General features: G+C 47.0%; 8 protein-coding genes across 8 annotated transcripts; 4 read left to right on the plus strand and 4 right to left on the minus strand.

The window, feature by feature from the left end:
- Positions 1-827: 827 nt before the first annotated feature.
- Positions 828-2,138, plus strand: TREMEDRAFT_65996 (uncharacterized protein; the record flags this gene model as incomplete). The annotated part of the gene is made up of 4 exons (XM_007008092.1): positions 828-836; positions 1,079-1,178; positions 1,284-1,655; positions 2,071-2,138. 4 exons carry the CDS (start codon positions 828-830, stop codon positions 2,136-2,138), a joined length of 549 nt encoding a protein of 182 aa, XP_007008154.1.
- Positions 2,139-2,458: 320 nt separating this feature from the next.
- On the minus strand, positions 2,459-7,969 carry TREMEDRAFT_70354 (uncharacterized protein; the record flags this gene model as incomplete). Its single annotated transcript, XM_007008093.1, has 17 exons — positions 2,459-2,495; positions 2,830-3,180; positions 3,385-4,187; positions 4,368-4,459; positions 4,668-4,974; positions 5,114-5,270; positions 5,412-6,140; positions 6,185-6,350; positions 6,398-6,632; positions 6,684-6,787; positions 6,839-6,923; positions 6,965-7,042; positions 7,093-7,421; positions 7,537-7,579; positions 7,622-7,750; positions 7,795-7,890; positions 7,967-7,969. 17 exons carry the CDS (start codon positions 7,967-7,969, stop codon positions 2,459-2,461), a joined length of 3,744 nt encoding a protein of 1,247 aa, XP_007008155.1.
- A 311-nt stretch (positions 7,970-8,280) lies between these two features.
- On the plus strand, positions 8,281-9,839 carry TREMEDRAFT_65998 (uncharacterized protein; the record flags this gene model as incomplete). Its single annotated transcript, XM_007008094.1, has 6 exons — positions 8,281-8,355; positions 8,405-8,479; positions 8,734-8,924; positions 9,016-9,177; positions 9,300-9,593; positions 9,749-9,839. 6 exons carry the CDS (start codon positions 8,281-8,283, stop codon positions 9,837-9,839), a joined length of 888 nt encoding a protein of 295 aa, XP_007008156.1.
- A 932-nt stretch (positions 9,840-10,771) lies between these two features.
- On the minus strand, positions 10,772-11,159 carry TREMEDRAFT_65999 (uncharacterized protein; the record flags this gene model as incomplete). Its single annotated transcript, XM_007008095.1, has 2 exons — positions 10,772-10,919; positions 10,993-11,159. The coding sequence occupies 2 exons, from the start codon at positions 11,157-11,159 to the stop codon at positions 10,772-10,774; spliced, it is 315 nt and encodes a 104-aa protein (XP_007008157.1).
- A 1,595-nt stretch (positions 11,160-12,754) lies between these two features.
- Positions 12,755-13,735, plus strand: TREMEDRAFT_66000 (uncharacterized protein; the record flags this gene model as incomplete). Its single annotated transcript, XM_007008096.1, has 4 exons — positions 12,755-12,838; positions 12,865-12,907; positions 12,946-13,034; positions 13,121-13,735. The coding sequence occupies 4 exons, from the start codon at positions 12,755-12,757 to the stop codon at positions 13,733-13,735; spliced, it is 831 nt and encodes a 276-aa protein (XP_007008158.1).
- Positions 13,736-15,029: 1,294 nt separating this feature from the next.
- Positions 15,030-17,706, minus strand: TREMEDRAFT_74880 (uncharacterized protein; the record flags this gene model as incomplete). The annotated part of the gene is made up of 6 exons (XM_007008097.1): positions 15,030-15,261; positions 15,397-15,499; positions 15,803-16,164; positions 16,267-16,818; positions 17,141-17,343; positions 17,602-17,706. The coding sequence occupies 6 exons, from the start codon at positions 17,704-17,706 to the stop codon at positions 15,087-15,089; spliced, it is 1,500 nt and encodes a 499-aa protein (XP_007008159.1). The 3' UTR covers positions 15,030-15,086.
- A 492-nt stretch (positions 17,707-18,198) lies between these two features.
- Positions 18,199-18,798, minus strand: TREMEDRAFT_66002 (uncharacterized protein; the record flags this gene model as incomplete). The annotated part of the gene is made up of 1 exon (XM_007008098.1): positions 18,199-18,798. The coding sequence occupies one exon, from the start codon at positions 18,796-18,798 to the stop codon at positions 18,199-18,201; it is 600 nt and encodes a 199-aa protein (XP_007008160.1).
- A 190-nt stretch (positions 18,799-18,988) lies between these two features.
- Positions 18,989-20,304, plus strand: TREMEDRAFT_74881 (uncharacterized protein). Its single transcript, XM_007008099.1, has 5 exons — positions 18,989-19,120; positions 19,285-19,360; positions 19,576-19,704; positions 19,753-19,861; positions 20,040-20,304. The coding sequence occupies exons 1-5, from the start codon at positions 19,050-19,052 to the stop codon at positions 20,135-20,137; spliced, it is 483 nt and encodes a 160-aa protein (XP_007008161.1). The 5' UTR covers positions 18,989-19,049; the 3' UTR covers positions 20,138-20,304.
- The last annotated feature ends 857 nt before the right edge of the window (positions 20,305-21,161 follow it).

A 21,161-nucleotide genomic window follows, 5' to 3' on the forward strand; every position in this document is an offset into this window, starting at 1 on the left:
TCTACTCAACTTACTCTTAACGTCCTACTTCTCACCATCCCGTTACCCCCCCTTTTCAGAAGCGACTTCTTCCCACACTCCCACAATTACACCCTCGCAAATTCCCAATCATCCCTTATTAGGAGAAATTCTCCTGACAATAAGAGAGTAGTGTCATCCTTGATACCAAAGGACCTGGTCAACTTCAAACGTCATTTGATCCTTTACATCCGTCAAAATCATATCATCACCGGAATCAGTCCGTGTTGGCCGTTTGGCCGTGCCCGTGTCTCCATGGTGACGTGTTGACTATAGACCAAGATCAATAAGCTCATACCCGCTCTCCTCATCCCCTTTCAGCTATCGTCTATCGTACATTCTTCATGATGTCAAAAAAACAACAAGCGTAGAAAATGTCAAGATACTGTACAGAGTGAACATTCCACATGATTCTCCTAGGACAAGACGAAAGGCCGGCAAATCATTCGACGATTGGGTTAGATGCTTAAAGTGGAATCCCCGGCTAAATGATTGGATAAGTTCAAAGAATGTAAGAAAACTACCGTTGACATAGCCTTCACGCCACACCGTGTGACCGAATGACCGTTGGATGATGATGATGATGATGACTTCATCCGATGAAGACGAGTGGAGGTTGGTAGGGTATAAAAACCCAAGATGAGAAATTGAGACACCACAAGAACGATCATTTCTCACATTTGATACTTCATCTTTTCGTGAGTCATTTCATTTGAAATTTATCATTTGAGTTGAGTTGGATTATTGATTTTATCAGTCTTCTTTCTACAGTTACAACTGTTCAAATCATTCGTATTCAGTCAAGCAACATGAGCGACGTGAGTAACTTCCGTATATTCACCTTCCATTTTCATCTTCCCTCTTGTCCATGTTTAAGCTTTTAACTCTTTTCTCAATCCAACTTTGACCTGTGATCTTCATTTTGACCTTTTCATCCCATTTGGACTTGTGCTTGCGATTGGAATTCATCTCCTGAATTCTTCCCATCTTGCCACCCAAACTATCAAGCCTAATCGAAAATCCATTATCACCCACCCCTCCGCCCCAAGCTGACTCATAGGAACAAATTCCTTTCGAAGGCGGACGCTTCCCCGGTGGACAAGGTGGCGAAGACCGTCCCATTCATCTTGGACCAGGTCCCGTCCAAACCTCTGGTCAAGGTACGTTGCCTCATCCCCCCCCCCTCTTTCGCGCCCAAGTGGCTTAAACCCAACCTCTCACGCGGTTGAATGAACAAATCGATCAGCGAATTGTGCTGATGGTAGGTGATCAAGGTGATGATCAAGATGGTATATTGAATGACAACGGGGCCAATGGTGGGAGGAGGGAACCTGGTGAAGGAGGTGTTTTTGGGGATGGGACCGGTGTATTAGGTCACGGTGGACAAGGTGGGGTCCAATCTGGAGGTGGCGGTGGTGTATTAGGTCACGGTGGACAAGGTGGGATCCAATCTGGAGGTGGCGGTGGTGTATTAGGTCACGGTGGACAAGGTGGGATCCAACCTGGAGGTGGCGGTGGTGTATTGGGTCACGGTGGACAAGAAGTTATTCAACCTGGTGGACCTGAGATTCCAGTCAAGGGAGGACCTTTCGGTGGTTTCCCCGGTCCTCAAGGTGGAGAAATTCCTCCAGGACAAGGTGAGGGACATCATCATCACCATCATCACCACGAACACGATTAAGAGTGAGTTTCTTCGATCGCGAGACTTGCTCTTGTTTCCCCATCACGTTTCATGTGTTCTTGGGGAGAGAGGAAAAGGCGTGGTCGTTCGATTCATTTGACGTTCATGTATGCCCGGTAACCCCCTCACCCCTTAATCCCCTAAACTTTCCTCCATCTGCCCTTGTTTTACTTATGGTGTATTAGGGAACACGGATCAGCTGTATATTGATTGGTCGCTTGACGTACTGTAGGTTTGATGATTATGATTTAGGGAAAGAGAGAGATTGGAGAAAGACGGAAGAGATGTTGATGATCAGGGACAACTGCTGAGTCCGTTTGACCGACTCGTGTCATCGTGATCAAGTCTCCCGTGAGTGATTTGAATCCTAGCACTACGTGTTCTGACATGGTTAGAAGTCAAGTATCATCGACAAGCACAAGTAGAAATTGAAGTGTAAGAAGAGAGAAAGAACGTATGTAGGAATAGCCTCTCGATGACAATGAATGTTTCAGTGAAATAAGACGTTGCCGTGTCGATTGCCGCTGAATATCCTTTCAGACTTCCTCAAGTCGGTTAAGGGCTAAGTTGAGAGGGAGTCTGGACCGTTTTCTGGATATGAGCGAGCACACTGTCTGATCACATAAGAGGTGGTCACTGAATCTGTGAGTGGTCAGCAAAGTGCAAGAAAAAGTTCGAAGGATCTTGAGACTCGGATGAAGATCGGTTATCATGATTGGAGATAAGATTTTGCATAACGACAACGATTGTACATTTGATCTATTCTTCTTGTGCTCTTTGTGCTCTTTTGGCCAATCTAGCAATCAGCTCATCTTATCTTGGCATTCTCGGTACTGTCATCCGATAACTAATAACTCATCATAACCATATCTACCCTCTTCCTACGTCCTTGGATCCCCCTGAAAGATTCGTTTTCGAATTACAATAGAAGATCATCCGCAGGTAAATCTCTATGGATACCCTCAAGACAGCTTAACATACGTGACGTAATCAGCTAGAAAATGATGGAAGCAGGAACAAGGTGACACGATCAGGTTAGAAGAGAGGATAGAAAAAGTGATAAAGAGTAACAATACTATAGCAACAGGGGGAGAAGAAGCGAGTAACTATAAAGTGGAGATTTCACTCACGCAGCAGCCAAATCCAATTGCCCCGTAGCCGCTTTAGGGGGTTGAAACCCTCCTCCTCTGACACCCCCAGGAGCAGGTGTAATCTTTGTCGCACTCGGCACTGGCGGTTTACCCGGTTTGACAGGGATAGCAGGTTTAGGTTTTATAGCTGGTGCCGGAGCGGGAGGTTTGCCGATACCCGACACGGGTCTGGAGCTGTTTGCAGATGAGGTAGAAAAGCTCGACGGACCTCCGTTCTGCGTGGAAGCTTTGTGTATGACTGGGATGGCCGGAGCCAGAGGGGCGGAAGGGGGGGGTCGACGAGCTACAGGTGGGGGAGGAGGTGGAGGAGCGGATTCTATGAGTTTTAAACTGTTCGTCAGTTTTTTGTGTTCTAAGACAAAGCAGAATTGGAAACCGGACCAATTGTACAAGACCTTAAGAAACAGCTCAATGGTTACGGTGAGCTGCCCCGTGAGGGAGATAGCCAAAGACTACGAAGTGACAAGAGATGAATGTTGGGTATAGGGGGCTTGAAAGTCCTTGGGAAGAAGCAAGAACAGGATAGAGACCCACTAATTCGAAGGAGCCCATCCTTCAGATCCACCCTTAACGACCATCCACCAACCATTATCATCTTTCTCCTTCACTTCCACTTCTTCCCCTTTGGTCAAATTCATCTCACCCTCCTGTCCTGCAAAGTTGTACAAAACCTTATACATTTCCTTCTGTGGCCCTGTAACCTGTGATGGTGGGGGTGGAGGAGGAGGCGGTGGTGGACCTCTTGTCACTGCTGCCGCAGTAGTCTTTGATCCTCCAGGTTTCGTAAGACCTTTGACAGGTCCATTACTGGTCGCGCCGAGTACGGGTGGAGGAGCAGGTTTAGTCGCACCTGGTAATACTCTCGCAGCCGGTTTGTTCATAGCTCGATTGACCACGTTTGACACGGCAGGTTTGGAAACTTTGACTCTCGGTTTTCTAGGAGGTAAAGGATTACTCAGACTATTGGGATTTTCACCAGAGCCAACTAAGATTGTATGGGATTTATAAACCCCATCTCTGGTTATAGTCTCGTCTTTCTGTGCTTTGATCAAAGCACGTTTTTCACGTTTCTTGGCGTAGTCGATATTTGGACCAATGTTAACTGGGGTGCTGCCGCCAGTCAGAGTAAGTATGACAGATGTCATTTCGGTCTTGAATGAACATGTCATGACTGGATCGCCCTCTTCACAGGGAGGGATGTTGAGGACGATAAAATCGTCTCGCAGATTGGTCATGGCGACGGAACGAATGGTCACAAGGGGGATTTTGCGTTCCAGAGTGGTAGAGACTCGACCATCTTTGGCTATGTTGACGATGAGGTAAACTGCTTTGTCGGTCTGATATCAGTTGCAGGTCGAACATAGTGATGCACCCAAGTCAAACAGATGACAACAAGCACCTGAACACAGGATGATGTCGCGGAATATGAGCATGTCCATGATGAAAATGGGTCAAAAGACGAAAAAGGGTGGGAGGATGATCAGAGACACAGTAAGGGTCAATGCTGGTCGACTCACGATAACAAGGAATCTTGGTGAGAGCTTCGACGATCTTCCCAATTTTGAGACTAACAATTCTGCTCTCGAGCTAAAATACACCGTCTCGGCAGCTTTGTGTCAGCGGCCTCTCTTTTCCAGACGAGACCGAAACATTCGCGGATAGGGAAAGATGGAGTAATCGTCAAGGGCATGTACAACAGAAGAGTCACATCGGGCGAATGGGACCATCGAGAGGAGCAAGGCGTGGAGGCGAAGTAGAGGCACTGATATAACAGGAAGTAAATGAGATCAGGGAGAAGAAAGGATAAGTCCACTCACGAGACAACCCCGCTGCATTCCTCAACAACTCTCCCTGTGCACTTCTCCCCCCTACGTCTAGATAATCTCCCATAAATTTCCGCATCCCCAATAAAGAAAACCGTCTCCGTTCTTTTCTCCCTGCCAGAATTTCATGTCCGTAATCTCGTTTACGTGCATATACCAAGGATTCCTTTTGATTTCTCCAAAACCTTTGGATTTTTATGGCCGCTTCTTCTTTTCGACGTACGTAAGCGCGCCAAGCTCGTTGGATACGACGAGCCATGTTGTGCCAATATTTATCACGTTCTCCTTCGAGGAAGAATAGCTGGGTATCAGACCGACTCTCCTTTGAAACGATCGTACCATAAGGTGATTACGCGGTCGGGTAGCAGAGAATGATAAGTGTATTTAGGGACGCCAAAGTGTTCCTGGGGAGGGGAAAGAAGCAAGGGGAAATGACTGACAGTTTCAGGAGTTTTGATAAAAGCTTTCGTTACCCCCATCTGCCATTCATCTTTTGCTATACCCGCGTCTTTCAGGATTTGTTCGCAACCCGATCGATCATCTCCTTGCCAGATATAATCTCCAGCGTACGATGTGGCTGGTGATAAAAGATAAAACCTGCATGTCAGTCAATACTGATTCTTTGTTGATGACATTTTTCATTTTTGATGACCTTGTATGACGACCGGCATAAGGTCAACGAGGCGGAGAAATAACCGGTGGAGAGTAGAGGACTGAAGCAAGCAAACGTCGACGCACCTCTGAATCATCTTCCCAAACTCTGCACGATAAGCAAATCCCGCTCTTCGAACCCGAATATTCTCCTGCAATCCGAGATACTTGATCTGATGCAAAATCGCCTTGTCGTCATATTCCGACGGCGAACGATTTTGATTCGGTTTGATAGTTCTGATATAATGCGGTTGACACTTCATCAAATTCGTCACTAAATCATTGGCGCTTTGTCGAATCTTGTCTCCCGCCGTTGGCGGCCGTTTCTTGCTGTCATGATCCACCTTCTCGGGAAAGAGTGTATGGAGAAATCTATCTTTACTACCTTCAATCAAATCCAAAATATCTTTCACCAAAGTATCCTTATTTTTGTCCGTCATACCGGGTACATTGTACAATACATCTCCGGCATAATGCTTGATGAGGAATTTATTCCCTCTGGATTCAAAGTTGGGGTTGGCGGATAAGAGATTGGATCTTTGCATGAAAGAATTGTCTGCTGCACTGGGGTCCGCATGTGCTGTAGCTGTAGCGTCGTTTAAGGTTGCAAATATACCTGCAGGACGTCGACCTTCAATGAGGTCGCACACTACGGCGTTGTCAAAGAATTTTATAGGAGTCCATTTGATCTGTTCTCGGACATATTCTTCTTGTTCAGCTTTGAGTGTGAGCTCGATGAATATTTGTTGAAGCTTTTCGTTGACGTAATTGATACATAATTGTTCGAAAGAGTTATCTTGGAAGATCTCGAAGCCACTATTTTGTCAGCGTGATCTGTCCAAGTGTCATGGAAAACTTACTATATATCCAATACACCAATCACATAGTCGGTTGTGCCTTGCGGCTTCATCGACACGTTGACTCGGCTGACGATCCACTCGAAAAGATTATTGTACAATGCTTTTGCCAGAGCATCTCGACCAGAGGTAGCCTGGGCGATGTTTTGAGGAACTTCATAAACGGACCCTGATTTTCTTCAGCTCATATTCAGCTGCTGCTCAGCTGGGGCGTACCTCTTCGTCCACCTCTTTGAGTCTCCACAGTACGTTTCAGGAGGACTTTCTGCACTTGCGCAGCATCACATTCCATCAGATATGCGACAAAATCAGTGACCCCGGTATCCGAGATTGCGGCATTCCCATCCTTGTCCTCCACGAACTCGACATTTCCCAGCCACAAGATAGTCGCAAGAACTTTGAAAATCGAATTTTGTTCTTCCGAACTGAGACCAATCACCTGCATCGCACGCTATGCTGTGAGCTGCGTTGCCCTATTCGTAATTCGTCTCTCAGAACCTACCAATGTCTCTTGGAAGTCTGCCACATCATCTATGCTCCGCACATCTAGACATCCACTTCGGCTGATATACGCATAGGCTTCCGGGCCTTGTAGCCCGAATGCATCTGAATCTCGTCAATTTTGTTAACAGAGTAACATGTTGCTCTGAAACTTACCTCTTTGTTGTGGGGTAGCACCTTTGGTGAATTGGTAGAATATGTGAAAATCCCGCTCATCCCTGATTTGCCCTACTACACGACCCTTGATCGTCAGCTACACGCAACGACAAGGGGGTAGCTGACCTTTTCCAGCAGGTAATTTGTGATTTGAGCTCCAACAGGCATCCCAAGTCCGTTGAACATGATCTCCAAATATTTTCCCTATCACATCAGTTGGAGCTCACGATCACTGCATTACGAAGAAGACCCACGTGCCTACTAGAGTTATCATTTCTCAATGTTTTTGCACATCCAAAACTCTCCAGCAGTGGATTGGTGGCCAGCACCATCTCCTTGATTCCTTCTATCCCTCCTTGTCCACTGTCACCTCCACTGACGGCTGCGATGTATTGCATTATTCTTTTGGCGGCTTCCGTTTTGCCTGCTCCCGACTCGCCAGAGATGATCACACATTGATTCTCCTTTTCGGTGGTCATTCGATAGTAGGCGGATTCGGCGACTGCAAAGACGTGTGGCGGCACCTCGAGACGATTCTTATTTCTATATGATTGAAGAGTTTCATCGGTATATATACCGAGATCTGTTGTTAGCATCTCTTAACTTGGACCCTCGCCAGAGTGGTGACCTGATGGCCCACTGCCGGATCATCAGGGGGTGAGTGTAGTGTAGAAAGATGGTTTACAATCGTGGCTCACCTCTAAAGGGATTGACAGATATCAGCACATGGGCAATGTATGTCTACTGATTAGTCCAGATTCATTCAGCAAACATTTCACTCACGTAAATTTCTTGATTTTGAAACCGTTGCTTCAGGTTATCGTTAATGGCTTCATTAGTGATGGTGCTGAGGAGGGTCATATCAGGTACTCCTGCCTGTCTCTTCTTCTTGAAGCCTTCCGACCAGTCGGCCTATCACTTGAGCTTGGCCCAGAGGGTGAGAAGGAGGAGCTCACCTTTTGTACCTTTGCAGTTCTGGTGGAAGCAGTAGCATCTCCACCCCCATGACCCAAGAGCCCACCCAACTTTCTACCTGCCTTCTTTGAGGGAGCCTAAGGGAGTCAGCTTTGACGACGAGTTGTTAAAAGTGCGCTTCTGCGGAAGGAATCTGAGAAAATGATGACTCACCATGATTGATTCCTCCCCCTTTGTTACAGCGGACTATCAGAATGAGCTCTGAGCTAGACTATAGATGAGATGAGAAGAGGTAGATATAGGAGAGAGGGAGAGGGAGTGAGCATAGAGTGAGATGGTGATGACGCGAGGATGGATCGAGGCATACATACATAGCAAGGGGGTTTCCGACGGAAGCAAAAACGCCGCAAACGCCGACCCATGACCCACCTCAACCACCGTCGTCACCACGACTAGGCCTATGTACTTCTATCCTACTACTGCACATCACTTTCTTTATACTTGTGCTCACTCACCCTATCTGCACAATGGTAAACGCTACTACGACTTTCAACACTGCTGCAGCTCGTAGACAGGAATCAAAGGACTTTGGAATACACGACGTGAGTCCCCTTTCCCCCCTGGCGGTTAGGACCAGAGCTCACACCCCAGGTATGGGCAGACAACCTCGAAATGGAGTTTGCCGCTATGAGACATGCTATAGACCAGTATCCTTATGTGTCCATGGTGAGTTTCAAGGTACTTATATGGATATTATCATCCTCCCTCTCCGTTTAACCCGATCGTGCAAACCCGGGGCACCTCGCAAAGGCGGCTCATTGTTCATTTCACCCCAGGTTGCCCAGCGACAAAGGGGTCATCCTTGAGTGCTCCATCCTCTCATGAACTACGCCCGATACCATCTCTACTTCTGAAAGGGAAAATGTGCTACGGAACATCCAAAGCAGTCAGCCCTGTAGATCTACCCGCTGACCCCGCAGGACACCGAATTTCCAGGCATCGTAGTCCGACCAATAGGAAATTTCAAGACTGGGACAGACTATCACTTTCAGACGATGAGATGTAACGTGGATGTTCTCAAAGTCATACAGCTGGGTATAACGTTGAGTGACGAAAATGGGAATTCACCGGAGGTTCCAACGTGGCAGTTCAACTTTGCTTTCAACCTGGAGTGAGTCAGTCTCCTTTGCGGTTTCACCTCGTTGCATACGAGTCTCCTTAAGCTGGCCAGCCGATCGGTACTATGCTCGCTGACACACCAGAGAAGACATGTACGCCCCGGACTCTATCGAACTCTTGAAAAACTCGGGGATTGACTTCAAACGAAATGAAGAGGAGGGCATAGATGTGGAACATTTCAGCGAGTTGTTGGTCACTTCTGGACTCGTCTTGTTCGATAACGTCAAATGGGTATCTTTTCACTCGTAAGTCATTTTGGACTTGTGCCGCGTTCTCCTACTCTTTCCCCGGACGATTCCCTCGATACCAGGGTGAGCAACAAGCTGAACAGTCGAGAGGGACAGGGGGATCTCGACTGACCTTGCAGTGGGTACGACTTCGGCTATCTTCTCAAACTCCTCACCAACGAACCTTTACCATCCACCGAGACCGAATTCTTCCGCCTCCTGTTCATCTGGTTCCCCTGCATATACGACATCAAACATGTCGTTCGATCTGTCAAAACTCTCCGTGGAGGTTTACAAGAGATAGCGGAGAGTCTGGGTGTACAACGGATAGGACCTCAACATCAAGCAGGGAGTGATAGTCTTCTTACGGCGGCGGTATTTTTCAGAATACGAGCTACATACTTCAACAATGAATTGGACGATGAGTACTACAGGTGGGTATCTGCTTGTACACTGTTCATCGACGCTCTCTGTCCTATCAGATGTCTAATCATCTGCCGACCTGTTCTCTTCCCTTGTCATTGGTCCAGCCATCACCACCACTCCAATCCTGTTTCGTCTTCTGCGAAAATGTATTGACTGATCGCAGAAATTATCTATATGGCTTCTCCTCTGGCCGACATGGCCGGTCATCCCCCCCCTCCACCACAGCGGGGATAATACAAGAACGACCATACTAGTCACCCGACACATCCGTCCTCGGCATATACCTTCACGACATCTCGAGAGCCGCAACACCTACTCCCTTCTTCCCGATGAAACACCGCTCTACTCCCACGCATGTACACACACTCTGCATCTTGTCATATATACATGCACAGCATGACCTCAAATGTCACACATCTTAGAAACGTTCGAGCCTGGACGATTCCCTGCTCCATCGGCGATCCTTTCGTCAATGCCTAACGGCCCCAGGATATCAACTTGATCGAAACTGCTACATGAGGAAATTCGGGCGTGCGAAAACGACGAGCTTCCTCCACTTCACGACCATGCTGTGTATAAAATGAGAAGGCATCATGGGAAAAGCTTACATAAGATGCTGATTCTCACAAAGGATCTCGATCTATTGGAAGTCAAGTATGGACAGATTCTCACGCTTAGACTACAGTATCTGGGGATCAAATATGACCACCCACTCGCTACGATTTTTCCTCTTTTCAAACAAGACGTCCATAGTCTATCCTACGATGACTTCAACTGACAACTCTCCTACGACAGACCAGTATGTTTCCCCGTGGCATGCGTCTCTGACGGCGATCGAGGTGCTCTGTAGTGCGTGGCTCGACTATCGCGTCGAACAGCGTTCGAACGAATCGGGAGAAGTCCTGCGGTTTCCCACCCTCTTGATGTACACGACCAGAGCAGATGGGCTCATGTTTGCGCCCAAGAAACCTGAAGATTTTCCATCCAAACAAGGCCGCCTGCCTACTGACGCTGCGACATCGCTGGCGGGGGTGTGGGGCTACCTCCTTCCAAGCGAACAAGACACGCTCAAGGATGTGGTACTCCAGTTTTCAAGGGATATTTCACAACAGTATGCCTCCACAGAAGGGACAATTGATAAGAATTGGACTGTGAACCATCGTAAGCGTTTGAATGAGAAGATTACTCAGCTTTGGAAGAATGGACTCTCCGACTCCACGGCACCTGCATCTATACAAGCCGTGGAGGAAACCGTGCCGACCAGGGATGATACTGACACGGCCAATGGAGCTGGGTCTATCATCCTTTGGACTAGTAAATGACATGTATATCCTCTGTTGATGGTACATCATTGGCCTACCATCCTTATTGACAGAACCGATAAGAGAAGATGACTGACCAACTCACACGCCTTCTGATTTGTAGAAACCTCCAGCATACACCAGAAAACTCCTATCATGTATGCTCAGGATGTCCAGCTCTTCCATTTTTTGTTCCCTTTCCCATGCCCTAATCACACTCTCTCCACCAACTGCCTCATACCTAAACCCTTTATCCACACTTGGTTTTGGCATGGTTGAGCAGGAGGTAATGGTCATTCCCATGCAAGGGAAGGGGAAAGATTCCAACAAATTTTATTGACCACTCTTACCACCCATGATGGAGTCTATCTACGAGTGTGATCGAAGAGCGGACGACACGAAGCCATATTCATGCTGAGGGGAAACCTGTTGAACATGTATATCAAGAGATACAGGCACTCTTCGTCAGTTTTACATCGCCCAAATCCGATCGATGGCTTGACTCGGCCGGAAGGGGAATATTGGAGAGGTTGATAAACTATTTTGGAGGATATGGTAATCACAAGGGATCCGCGTGGGTTTCTCGTCTTCCCGTACCGCCTCAACGAAGGCGGATTCCGTCTTCGAAATGAACATTACACTATGACACTCCCTCCCCTTCCTCCTTCCCCTTATACCCAATCTATCCTGCATCATTTCAGAGTCATTGACACATTCGAGACGGAAACGTCAGGCATTAACACTCAAGATACAATCATCAGCTACCATCATGCCCTTGACCAAACACAACGCTTGTTGACCGCAATATCGGCGTTGAATTTTCGATCCCTACGAGGAATCTTTCTCCAATCTATCACTTTCCACGATCGGACAATCACACTTCCAACAGTTGTCTTACCGCATGACGATCTCTTATCTTACACCTCAGCGAAGATATCATTTGAGAGGGCATGTCAACGCCTACCTCAAGAACAACTGTATCAAATCAGTGAAAGGGTCAGAAGGTGGTATCAGGAGCTGAGTATGGTGCATGATTGTGATCTACGGAGGTTGCAGTCTGAGAAGATATATGATGGACATCAGTCTGATAAAGAACGGACTCAAATTGCCAGCTTCCTCGACGAACAGTATCGGACCAACGCGGATGAGGTATTACAGAGGATGGAAGACGATTTCTCTCGATTGAAGAAGCCCAAATTGAATGATCTGAGTACATCAGACTCACATAGAAATCAGGATTGGGGGTTAATCAGGATTATGTGATAGCTCGATACGCGCAAATGTGCGTCCCTTCCCTTTAACCTCCTATAACATATCGAACCAGCACGGACGTAAGCGCAGTCTATCTTATGGTCCTCGATACTCATTCTTGCCCAGAGTTGGAAAACCGGGTCAGGTTCACTCTGTCCGATGATCGCCTTGGGATCCTCCAACATGGCAGGGAAGGGAGCCCTGCAGTATCTATCGACCTTCGTAAGGTTCGACAGTCTTCAGAAATAGGAACTGATCTGAATATAGTGACCGATAAAGACAACATTCACCTCCCGAGAACGAATGTTCATGCCATTATGTAACGTACCTACTACTTTTACCAGGAGACTTCCGCGACTCACGCCGATCCCGTTAACTCCACCCATTGGGCTTTCGACCAATACGATCACAATTCACGGTCCCCCACTTTCTTCCTTCCTATCCAGGGACTGAAATCATCGACAAGACTCTGATACAAACCAGACCTACTTCCCTCCCCGTCTACATCCTCATCCTCCGATGACGGACGTATCTGTTTATGGCTTCTTCTTCCTCTCTTCCACCTTCCGTTGATGTTGTTACATCCCTCCTGCCTCCTTCAGATACGAAGAAGAGATATGCGCCGTCCATGTTTTCTAGAGCTCGCACATGCCGCGGAGCATGAATTTCACTCGACAGATACAAGCGGATATCAAACCCAGGTGAGAATGTGGGATCTACCTCCCAGGGCGTGAGGGAAATACGAGGCGGTGAAGGAAGGACAATGGTTTGTAAGGTCTCGGTCTGGTCTATCGATCGAACTTTTTAGTGTGTGGGAGAAGATTCCAAGCGGTGCAGAAAGAACAAGGGATTGGAGATAAGGTCTTGCCCGATCGTAAATGGAAGAGAGGAAGATACGTGAGTTTCGGACATTCTTTTCTTCCCAAGAAATATCTCCCATGGATATAAACCGATCAAGTCGCCCGCTGACACTAATCGTACAGTTGTTATCGGTGATGGAGCCCATACCAAGCTGCCATTCGGATCGGGGATATCGTGTTCTCGACCTGTATCCCACAACCGCTACAATGTCGATCGAGTTAGATCCACCGACACTGGCCCGAGATGCTATCAAGACCATTCTGATCGCGACTGCTTATGCTATGTACAACTCAATTCAGAACGAGACCAATACGACCAGTGAATTGTCCATCCACGATTCTGATGCGAGCAAGGTGTTGCAGGTCATACCAGGTCCACTGAGGGACAGTGTGGCTTTGATATGGAACAAAGCAATCGTATCGAATGCCAACGTGACTCTAGGGGAAGCAGTCCGCTCCCTCACCACTGACCAAGTGATGGAAATCAAGAGCTTCATGGCTGATAATTCAATCATCTTGATTCAGATGCAGGACCGATACAAGCAACACCTCGATGATGGAAAGTATCTTAATGAGATACAAATCTGGCAAGCGCAACTTCTTTTTCAAAGTAAACCTAAGACTACCTCAACATCAGCGGCCGAAGCGGCCGAAGAATATATTTTTGGGTCGTCAGATGAAGATCCGGAATCGTCCTCTCCAAAAGGATTAGGAGGAGGAGGGGGAACTTTCGGTTAGAAGGACAAGGAGGGCTTGGGCGGGGTGAATCATGTTGTCTTCTTCACCCGCATCCATAGCATGAAAAAGAATGGCATGGAAGATACATAGATCCCCCTCGTATCACCCGGCCGGAACTTCTTGTATAGATTGAGTGAGTGAGTACTACGGTGGGTGAGGAATGAATGCTGTTCAGATAGTGGATCCTTCATTTGTGTTCTGTTATGGAAAAGACAATTGGAGATGGTGAAGAGGATTCCCGTCAAAGCGAGCCGTCCTGTTCACGACTGACCGGACTGATGTCCGTGAGCAGTTCGCCCATAACGGGACAGTCTAAAGACTTAATGAGATAGAATCTGTGGTCATACAGTACATGGATAGGAGGGGAACAAGATACAATGAGGTGCTTGGTTGGATGAAATAAAGACATTTGAGACTCCTCATTGTTTTTGAAAAGTTTCATCTCTAACTACATATCACCCGTGCTCTTCACAAGGGTTGTTGTTGTCCAATTGATCGTTTCCGGGACGATACATCTGCCTCACTCTTGTTGAAACATGTAAATCTCGTCACGCCAATCACCTCAGTGAGAATCTCTCGCATTTCCGAAAGATGCCACTGATAAGCTTTATCATTTTTAGTGTTTGTATGATGCTGATGTTTTTGAATCAAAGTAGTTGAATAAGTATGTGTCAGTTTCTGAACGAGATCCTTCTGCTCTTGTGTAAGACAAGTAAACAAAATTGATAGTTCCTGTTGAGCATCCTGGAATGATTTCATCATGTCAAAAGTTGATATCAGTAAATAATCATAAGATATTGGACATTGTGATGAGTCACCTTTAGAATTATCAGCAGACCTTAGGACTACATGACCTTCAGAATTCAAGGAATAAGCCGGAGCATCTGTTCCGCGTCGAGTTTCGTAAGTCAACCGAGAGAGCTCAATGATGATAGACTGGATTGCACTTAAGGTTTGTTGCCAAGGATCATTCACATCAACATTGGACGTGTCAAATGTCTCTTTGGTCGTGGTGATCCTTCTTGAGGGCATGACCAGTGGTTTGGAGGTTCAGTATTTGAAGGACTATGAGTCTGTGGTTTGTCAATGAAAGTATTCAGTGACAGGAAGAATGTGGAGTAAGTGTCAGCGAGGTGAGAAATAGAGACGAAGGCCTCGTTTGAAGCTCCGAACCTTCCAAGGTCTTACGGGAATTGTCCCTGGTCACCCAACTTTTGCTTCTCCAACAGTTCCGGAATATCAGAAGTTTTGATAGTTTGTTTTGAGTGAGAGAAGGTAAGCAGAGAACAATGATACTATACCAGGATCAGATGCATGATAAACCTCACATGCATGATACAAATCGTATAACTCATCTTCCTTCATTTCCGACCGTATAAATAGCAGAAGGTCCACGAGCATTATAATCCACCTTTGTTATTGCATGTTTCCCAGCTACATCACCAAAAGCTAATCTTGATACCATACATCCTCCCAAGAAAGGCGCTACGTCAAGGGTAGAGCCTTTATAGTTCGAGAAGTAATCCCTGCTCGTTAGTCATACTTAGTGACCAAATCCATCTGGGGGGAGATGGTTCTAAGAAGTGATGAGAGGACGGAGAAGGAGAACATCTCAAAAAGGACGAATGGGAATCGGAGATCGGGAAAATTGATAGACTTACGGGATATGGAGCAATCGGACATGTCCTGGTTGAATATCAGAAGGTAGTTCGGCGCTACTTAGGAGAAAAGGGGCGAGATAAGTGACGAGAGCGGGTGGGAAAGCTATCTGTTAGCGAGTGATCTAAACTCGCGCAGTAGGTCCATGTTTCTTCCCGGTTTCAATAGAGTCAGAAGGGAGCGTTGAAATTATGACAGTTCCCACGCTCCACTTCAAGAGCAGTGAAGGAGCACATTTGATAAGTCAATCAAGACTCGGAAGGAAATGCAAGTCCCACCGGAAAGAAAAGGCAGCACAGATATGACAGGCAGTGAGCAGACTTGAATGTAAGAGGACGAATGGGGTGTCAGAAGGGCGATGGGTAAAAGTATTGGCCACAAACAGAGGGAATATCTACCCTCACTCACATTTGATTCGTGCCATATCACCAACAACCCCAACAGCTTCCCAAACATCTACCCTCTCCTTCATCGACAATCCAGGACTATTAACAGCCCTTCCCATTCCCTCCCATATGGTCTCGCTTCCCATGTCCACGGAATGTAACAGTGGTTCGCAGATTTTATGTCGAACAGAACCTAAAGAGATCTCTTTATCCGGTATTGACGGTATGGTGAGTGAGATGAAATCTAACGCAGCTGCTTGTTCGGCCGCTAATTGTGCTTCGGCGGCTGCTTTGGTAGCTGCAGCTTGGGCCGCTTGAGCGATGGCGGCTTGTTGTTTCTTCGATTTGTGTGAGTGGGAAGGACCGGATGTATCACCCACGAGTCTGATGATCAGTCATTGTGGTTGACATTTTGGAGCAAAATACGCAGAAAAATATACAGGGCAGTATAAAGGTGATGTGAATGTACAGGGACAAGAAACTCACTTTCTAGCCACATCAAATTGTTCTTCTTCCTCTTCCTCCGTAGGTCCAACCACGAACCCTTTCCCTCCCCCTGCGACAGGTATCTCAATATCATCTGTCAGACATTCTTTCCATACCACCTGACATACTTCCTTGACATATTTCTCTTTCCCTTCCGTATTGAATCTTTCCTCCCCTATAACGCTTCGCAGTTCCTGCTCAAGCTTTTCATCCGACATTAACAACCTCAAAAAGGCTATCTCGCAATCTTCCTGACCCACAGGTATCGACGCACAAGCGTCCCACCTGACCACGGAGTCCACGACCACCCATGCGCTCGAGGATTTTCGACCCACGTGGAGGACGAGACCTGTCGTAGCTCCCAATGCGAATAATGTGGCCAGAGGGGAGGGGAGGAGAGAGAATCCTGGAACGTTGAGACGTTCGAATGCCAGTTGGGTGTAGAGTGCCTGGACAGGGAGTGGAAGAACGGGTGGAGAGGCGGGTGGGATTAGAAGTAGTGGGGAAGTGTTTTGTGAGATTTTTATGCCGAGGAGGGAGTAGAGATGTAGTCTGGGATCAGCCACGGAAATATTATCGAGCATCTTAGGCTGGCCAGGTTCAGGGACTGACGAGTGGGGGTTAGGAGGAATACTGAGCACGGCCCAATGATAGATCGAAGGATGCGGCGTGATCCATATCTGAGCCTACGAGAACATTCAAACGCATTGAGACTTGACAACTTGTCAGAAAAACATGAGGAATACATATATTGTCATGCCACACGATGACGATAAGAATGTCAAGAGAAGTCAGATGCGGTGTGTAATCTGAGGGTGTCATGTACCGCATTGATGGTCAGGGAACAGAGGATTAAGGAATGTGTGATACTCACAATAAAACTTCCCGACCCTCCCAATCATCCTTCTTGCCTTGTTCCGAGACGAAGGGCCATCTCAACTCTACCTTCTCTTCCCAACCTGTTACGCTGGTCACGTTTTCCAGCGTGTTGCCTACCAACCAGTTCTGTTTGCCTTCTTCCGTAGTGGATCCAGCAGATTCGATAGCGCTAGGATTATATGGGAACACCATAGCATGCTCTCAGGGTCTTGAATCAGCTGAAGTTCGACCTTGTAGCTGCGGGAATCCCACATGGAGAAAGAGTGACGTGTATACCACGAGTCAATCTCAGAGGTGGAATTAGATCGCAGCCTACTCAAGAGACCGACTTGTTGATGAGAGGAAGTAAAGCAGGAGATTATAGGGTGAACAACGGTTGAGACGAGAATGAATCAAAAAGGGGGATAAAGAGGAGAGACGACGGGAAGGAGCGAGCAACAAAGAAGATTGACTCACCACAGTTGGAGGACTGAACAACTCGCCCACTCCGACAGAGGCTCGTATCACTTCATCATCTATATGTACTATCGTCGCTGTTGAATCTCTTAGGAGGTATGACATTGTTGAGTTGAGTCATGACATGGACGTGTTGAGGTTCGCTGTTGAAAGACAAAGAATAGGCGTGCGTGGCGACCCAACATGAAGCGCGCGCCTATCAATTTTCTCATCTCTTCGTCGAAGTTTCATGGCAAAGTCATGGCTGTACGCGGGCCGTTGGCCGTTGGTAGACACGAGAACGGCTCATTAGCTGCACCAATGGTATGCAGGACATACAGAACGTGGTTTGTTTGATATAATAGTCAAAAGGAAACATGCAAATGTTTAATGATGCCATGGAGCTATCTCTCCCCTGCACAATCTCAGTCCATTCACTCCCCATTTGCCTCCTCGTTAATGACACCCAAACTCATCTGAATCTGATACACTTGATTCTTTGTCAACTGTCATACTTGACTGATGTTGATGAAGGGATACCAGATGGGATGACTGACTGTTCGTCAGGTTCCCACTTTTCGACCACCGACGTCACTATGGTCAGAGACTTTTACTCACCTAATCACTTCCCGGTCTTCTCCAGCCATAATCCCAACTTTTACCTCTACTCTCTACTGGAACTCCCATTTCCCTAGGGAACAACCCCTCTAATCTCGCTGCGGCCCATTTGACCTCCGGATTACCCCTCTTAATTTCCCCCTCAACCTTTTCACTCTGTCCACTTTTCGTCATAGCTCTATCATAAACGTTCTTCTCCACCTCACCCTCTTCGGACATCCTCAAAAGCTCTTCACAAGCTTCGACCATAGCTCGATATTTCAGTTGCAACGATCGGGTCTGAGTTTCACGTTGTAGTCGTTGATGAAGTTTGTACGCCCGTTCGATAGTTTCGTGTACTTCTGGATCACCTATGACATGTTTGAGACGAGGGAGTAGAGAAGGATGGTATGAACCTACGGGAGAAGAAGAGGATGAGGCTTCGGGTGGATAGAGGAGGGAACGGAGAGCATCTTGTTTGGCATCTAATGGTGTGAGATGGGGATTGGGACCGGAGGCATAACGTTGGGTTGTTGAGATTACTTTTGAGGTTTTCTTGGAAGGGATTGATTTGATATATAGGAATGTTTGGCGGGAAGGTCCTGCAAGAGTAAGCGACATCGTTGTCGTTGTTCCAGATGGCAGGGAGATTTGGATTTACAGATGTAGAACGGCCATGGTTCAGGTGAACGGCGTTAGGGAAATGTGGAAGAATGATCAGATGTGGCGGTTACAAGCTGTGCGGAGACCCCATGGGCCGTACGACGTCAGGTTGTGCTTTTCAATTGCCCATCACTTTGTGTCTTTAGTCATCCCATCTTCTATTTTATACTTGTCTACTTTCTTCCAATTTTGTGTTTAGTGTTTAAATCATGTCGTTTTTAGGCCTCAGCACTACCAACAATCTTTCTTTCTATGCGATCCCCGCCGCTTGGGTCCTAGCGTGAGTTCTGTCAACACGATCCTACATTCCGACCCCTCTTGATTGCTCAGCATTTGTTGTCACCACCTCCCTTTTTACTTACATTGTTCTGATGCCCACCCCCGTAGTCTGAGGAGTAGCGGGAATTTAGTGCTAGAAGAAATAGGCTATCACTGAACAAATAGGATCGCACCCCACTTCTACGCCATGGCGCTGTACAACAAAGAACGTGCCCCTGGTACTCCCGCTTGGAGCTTTGCCGTATGTCTCTTCTCTTCTTTCAATCTATCATTAACTTCCTCTGTCCTCCTTCAGTCCCGATGTTATCCTCTTCTTCGCCCATCTCTATTCTCCGACACTTATCTCCCAGTGAACGTAACCTCCCCTTATGATCTGACCTTTCCAAGCAACAGCACTCTCTCTCTCGTCGTCACAGTCACTTCCCCACATTTGAGTCTAGTACGTACTGATTCTAGTCCCCAAAAAGTAACATTGTCAATATCAAATCCGCCAAATTATCTCCTTCTGTCGAAGACGCTTTCCTGAGGGCCGAGTCCGCCAACGATAACAGTTTCGTAGGATTACCTCTATTCGCAGCTGCCATCGTGAGTTCAGTCAAAGATCTTGATGGGGGTCTGATGACTGACACTCAGGTCGCTGGGAATGTCGCTCGTCTACCCGTCGATACTTTGAACGCTGCGGCGGCACTTTACTTGGTTTCGAGGATCGCTTATAGCGTCTTGTATGTCAAAGGGACGAATTGTGAGTATTCGTAGCTGTCGCAGCCCTCCATCCCCGCTCTCAGATCACCTGTGACATATTCTGTGCACATGGTAGACACTGCCGATCTTGATATGTAAGATTATCACACATGCTTTCCCAAGCTCATGAAAGAAGCTGCGAGCAACTGACTCGCTCTGACTCATCGCTGACAAATCAGTGCTGGGCGGATTATCACGTACCACCGCTTGGCTTACAGCTTCGTTTACCTGTCTCACTTTGTTCGTCAAAGCAGGGAACAAGTTGTACGGCTTTTAAGCTTGTCTAATTTTTCACTTTGGATACATAGTGATAGCCATGGCAGTCGGAAAAAGTGTTTAGTGACTGAGTGAAGACCAATGGAAATGATGAAGATCAATTGTGATGATTCATCTTGTCATCTCTATCTTCGTCAGTGACATGAATGCATTGGGTATTCCAACATCACTTCCAATCTGGTTTCTCCTTTCTTGGTACATGATGCATGATACACTGCATTCCGGTGCATAGCTTGCATAGTTTACTCGTACAAGTCGTTACTCCGTCGCCTTCCAAACTCGGTTCGGTGGGAATTCCCGGCTCTCGGCTCCCGGATCCGTGTACATATCCGAATTTCGATCGTCTCGGTCAGTGACCAGGCTCGGTAGTATTTTCTCATTCCCCGGCGATTTACTTTTGGCCATTTAACGCTAGAACAATGTGCCGTGGCGTCGGTGCACTAAATCAAAGTCTTTCTCAAAGGCAGGGGGAGCATGATCCGCAGGAAAGGTCTTAATTACGCCTTTTCAAACGTTTTTGGACTTAATTACACCCATCTCAAAAAAAAGGACTTAATTACACCACCCTCCCTGGACCCCCAATGCATGCTTTGCATGCATTAAAAACACTCTCCTCCACCCCTAACCACCTTACCCCCTAACCCCCTAACGTCGTTATGCATGGTCAATACCCCCCCTAACTTGGTGCCCATAGTCCACCCTAACTGGGGGGCAGTAAAAAGGACCTTTCCTCCAGCCAAAGACGTAGTTAAGACCCAGATCTCGGAAAAGGCGTATTTAAGTCCAAAAACGTTCCGAAAAGCGTAATTAAGACCTTTCCTCGCATGATCCGTCCATGTCCATACCCCTCATCCGGTGGTGACGGATCCCACGCCAGAGCAAGATGAAAGATACATGAGAAGTATGTAAAGCAGCTCCTACTACCGATTTTACTTCTACGATAGTATGAAGACCATATCAGATGAAAATCAATGAATAATCAAATTGTTGAAAAAAGATGATTTGTCACGGACGGATTCCAAACA

This window comes from Tremella mesenterica (assembly GCF_000271645.1).
Source record: "Tremella mesenterica DSM 1558 unplaced genomic scaffold TREMEscaffold_18, whole genome shotgun sequence".
NCBI classification, from domain to species: domain Eukaryota; kingdom Fungi; phylum Basidiomycota; class Tremellomycetes; order Tremellales; family Tremellaceae; genus Tremella; species Tremella mesenterica.

Coding starts and splice junctions, on each gene's coding strand:
- TREMEDRAFT_74881 (XM_007008099.1), top strand. CDS start 19,050: ATGTCGTTTTTAGGCCTCAGCACTACCAACAATCTTTCTTTCTATGCG. Junction 19,361..19,575: donor CTCCCGCTTGGAGCTTTGCC/GTATGTCTCTTC, acceptor TACTGATTCTAG/TCCCCAAAAAGTAACATTGT. Junction 19,862..20,039: donor GTATGTCAAAGGGACGAATT/GTGAGTATTCGT, acceptor CTGACAAATCAG/TGCTGGGCGGATTATCACGT.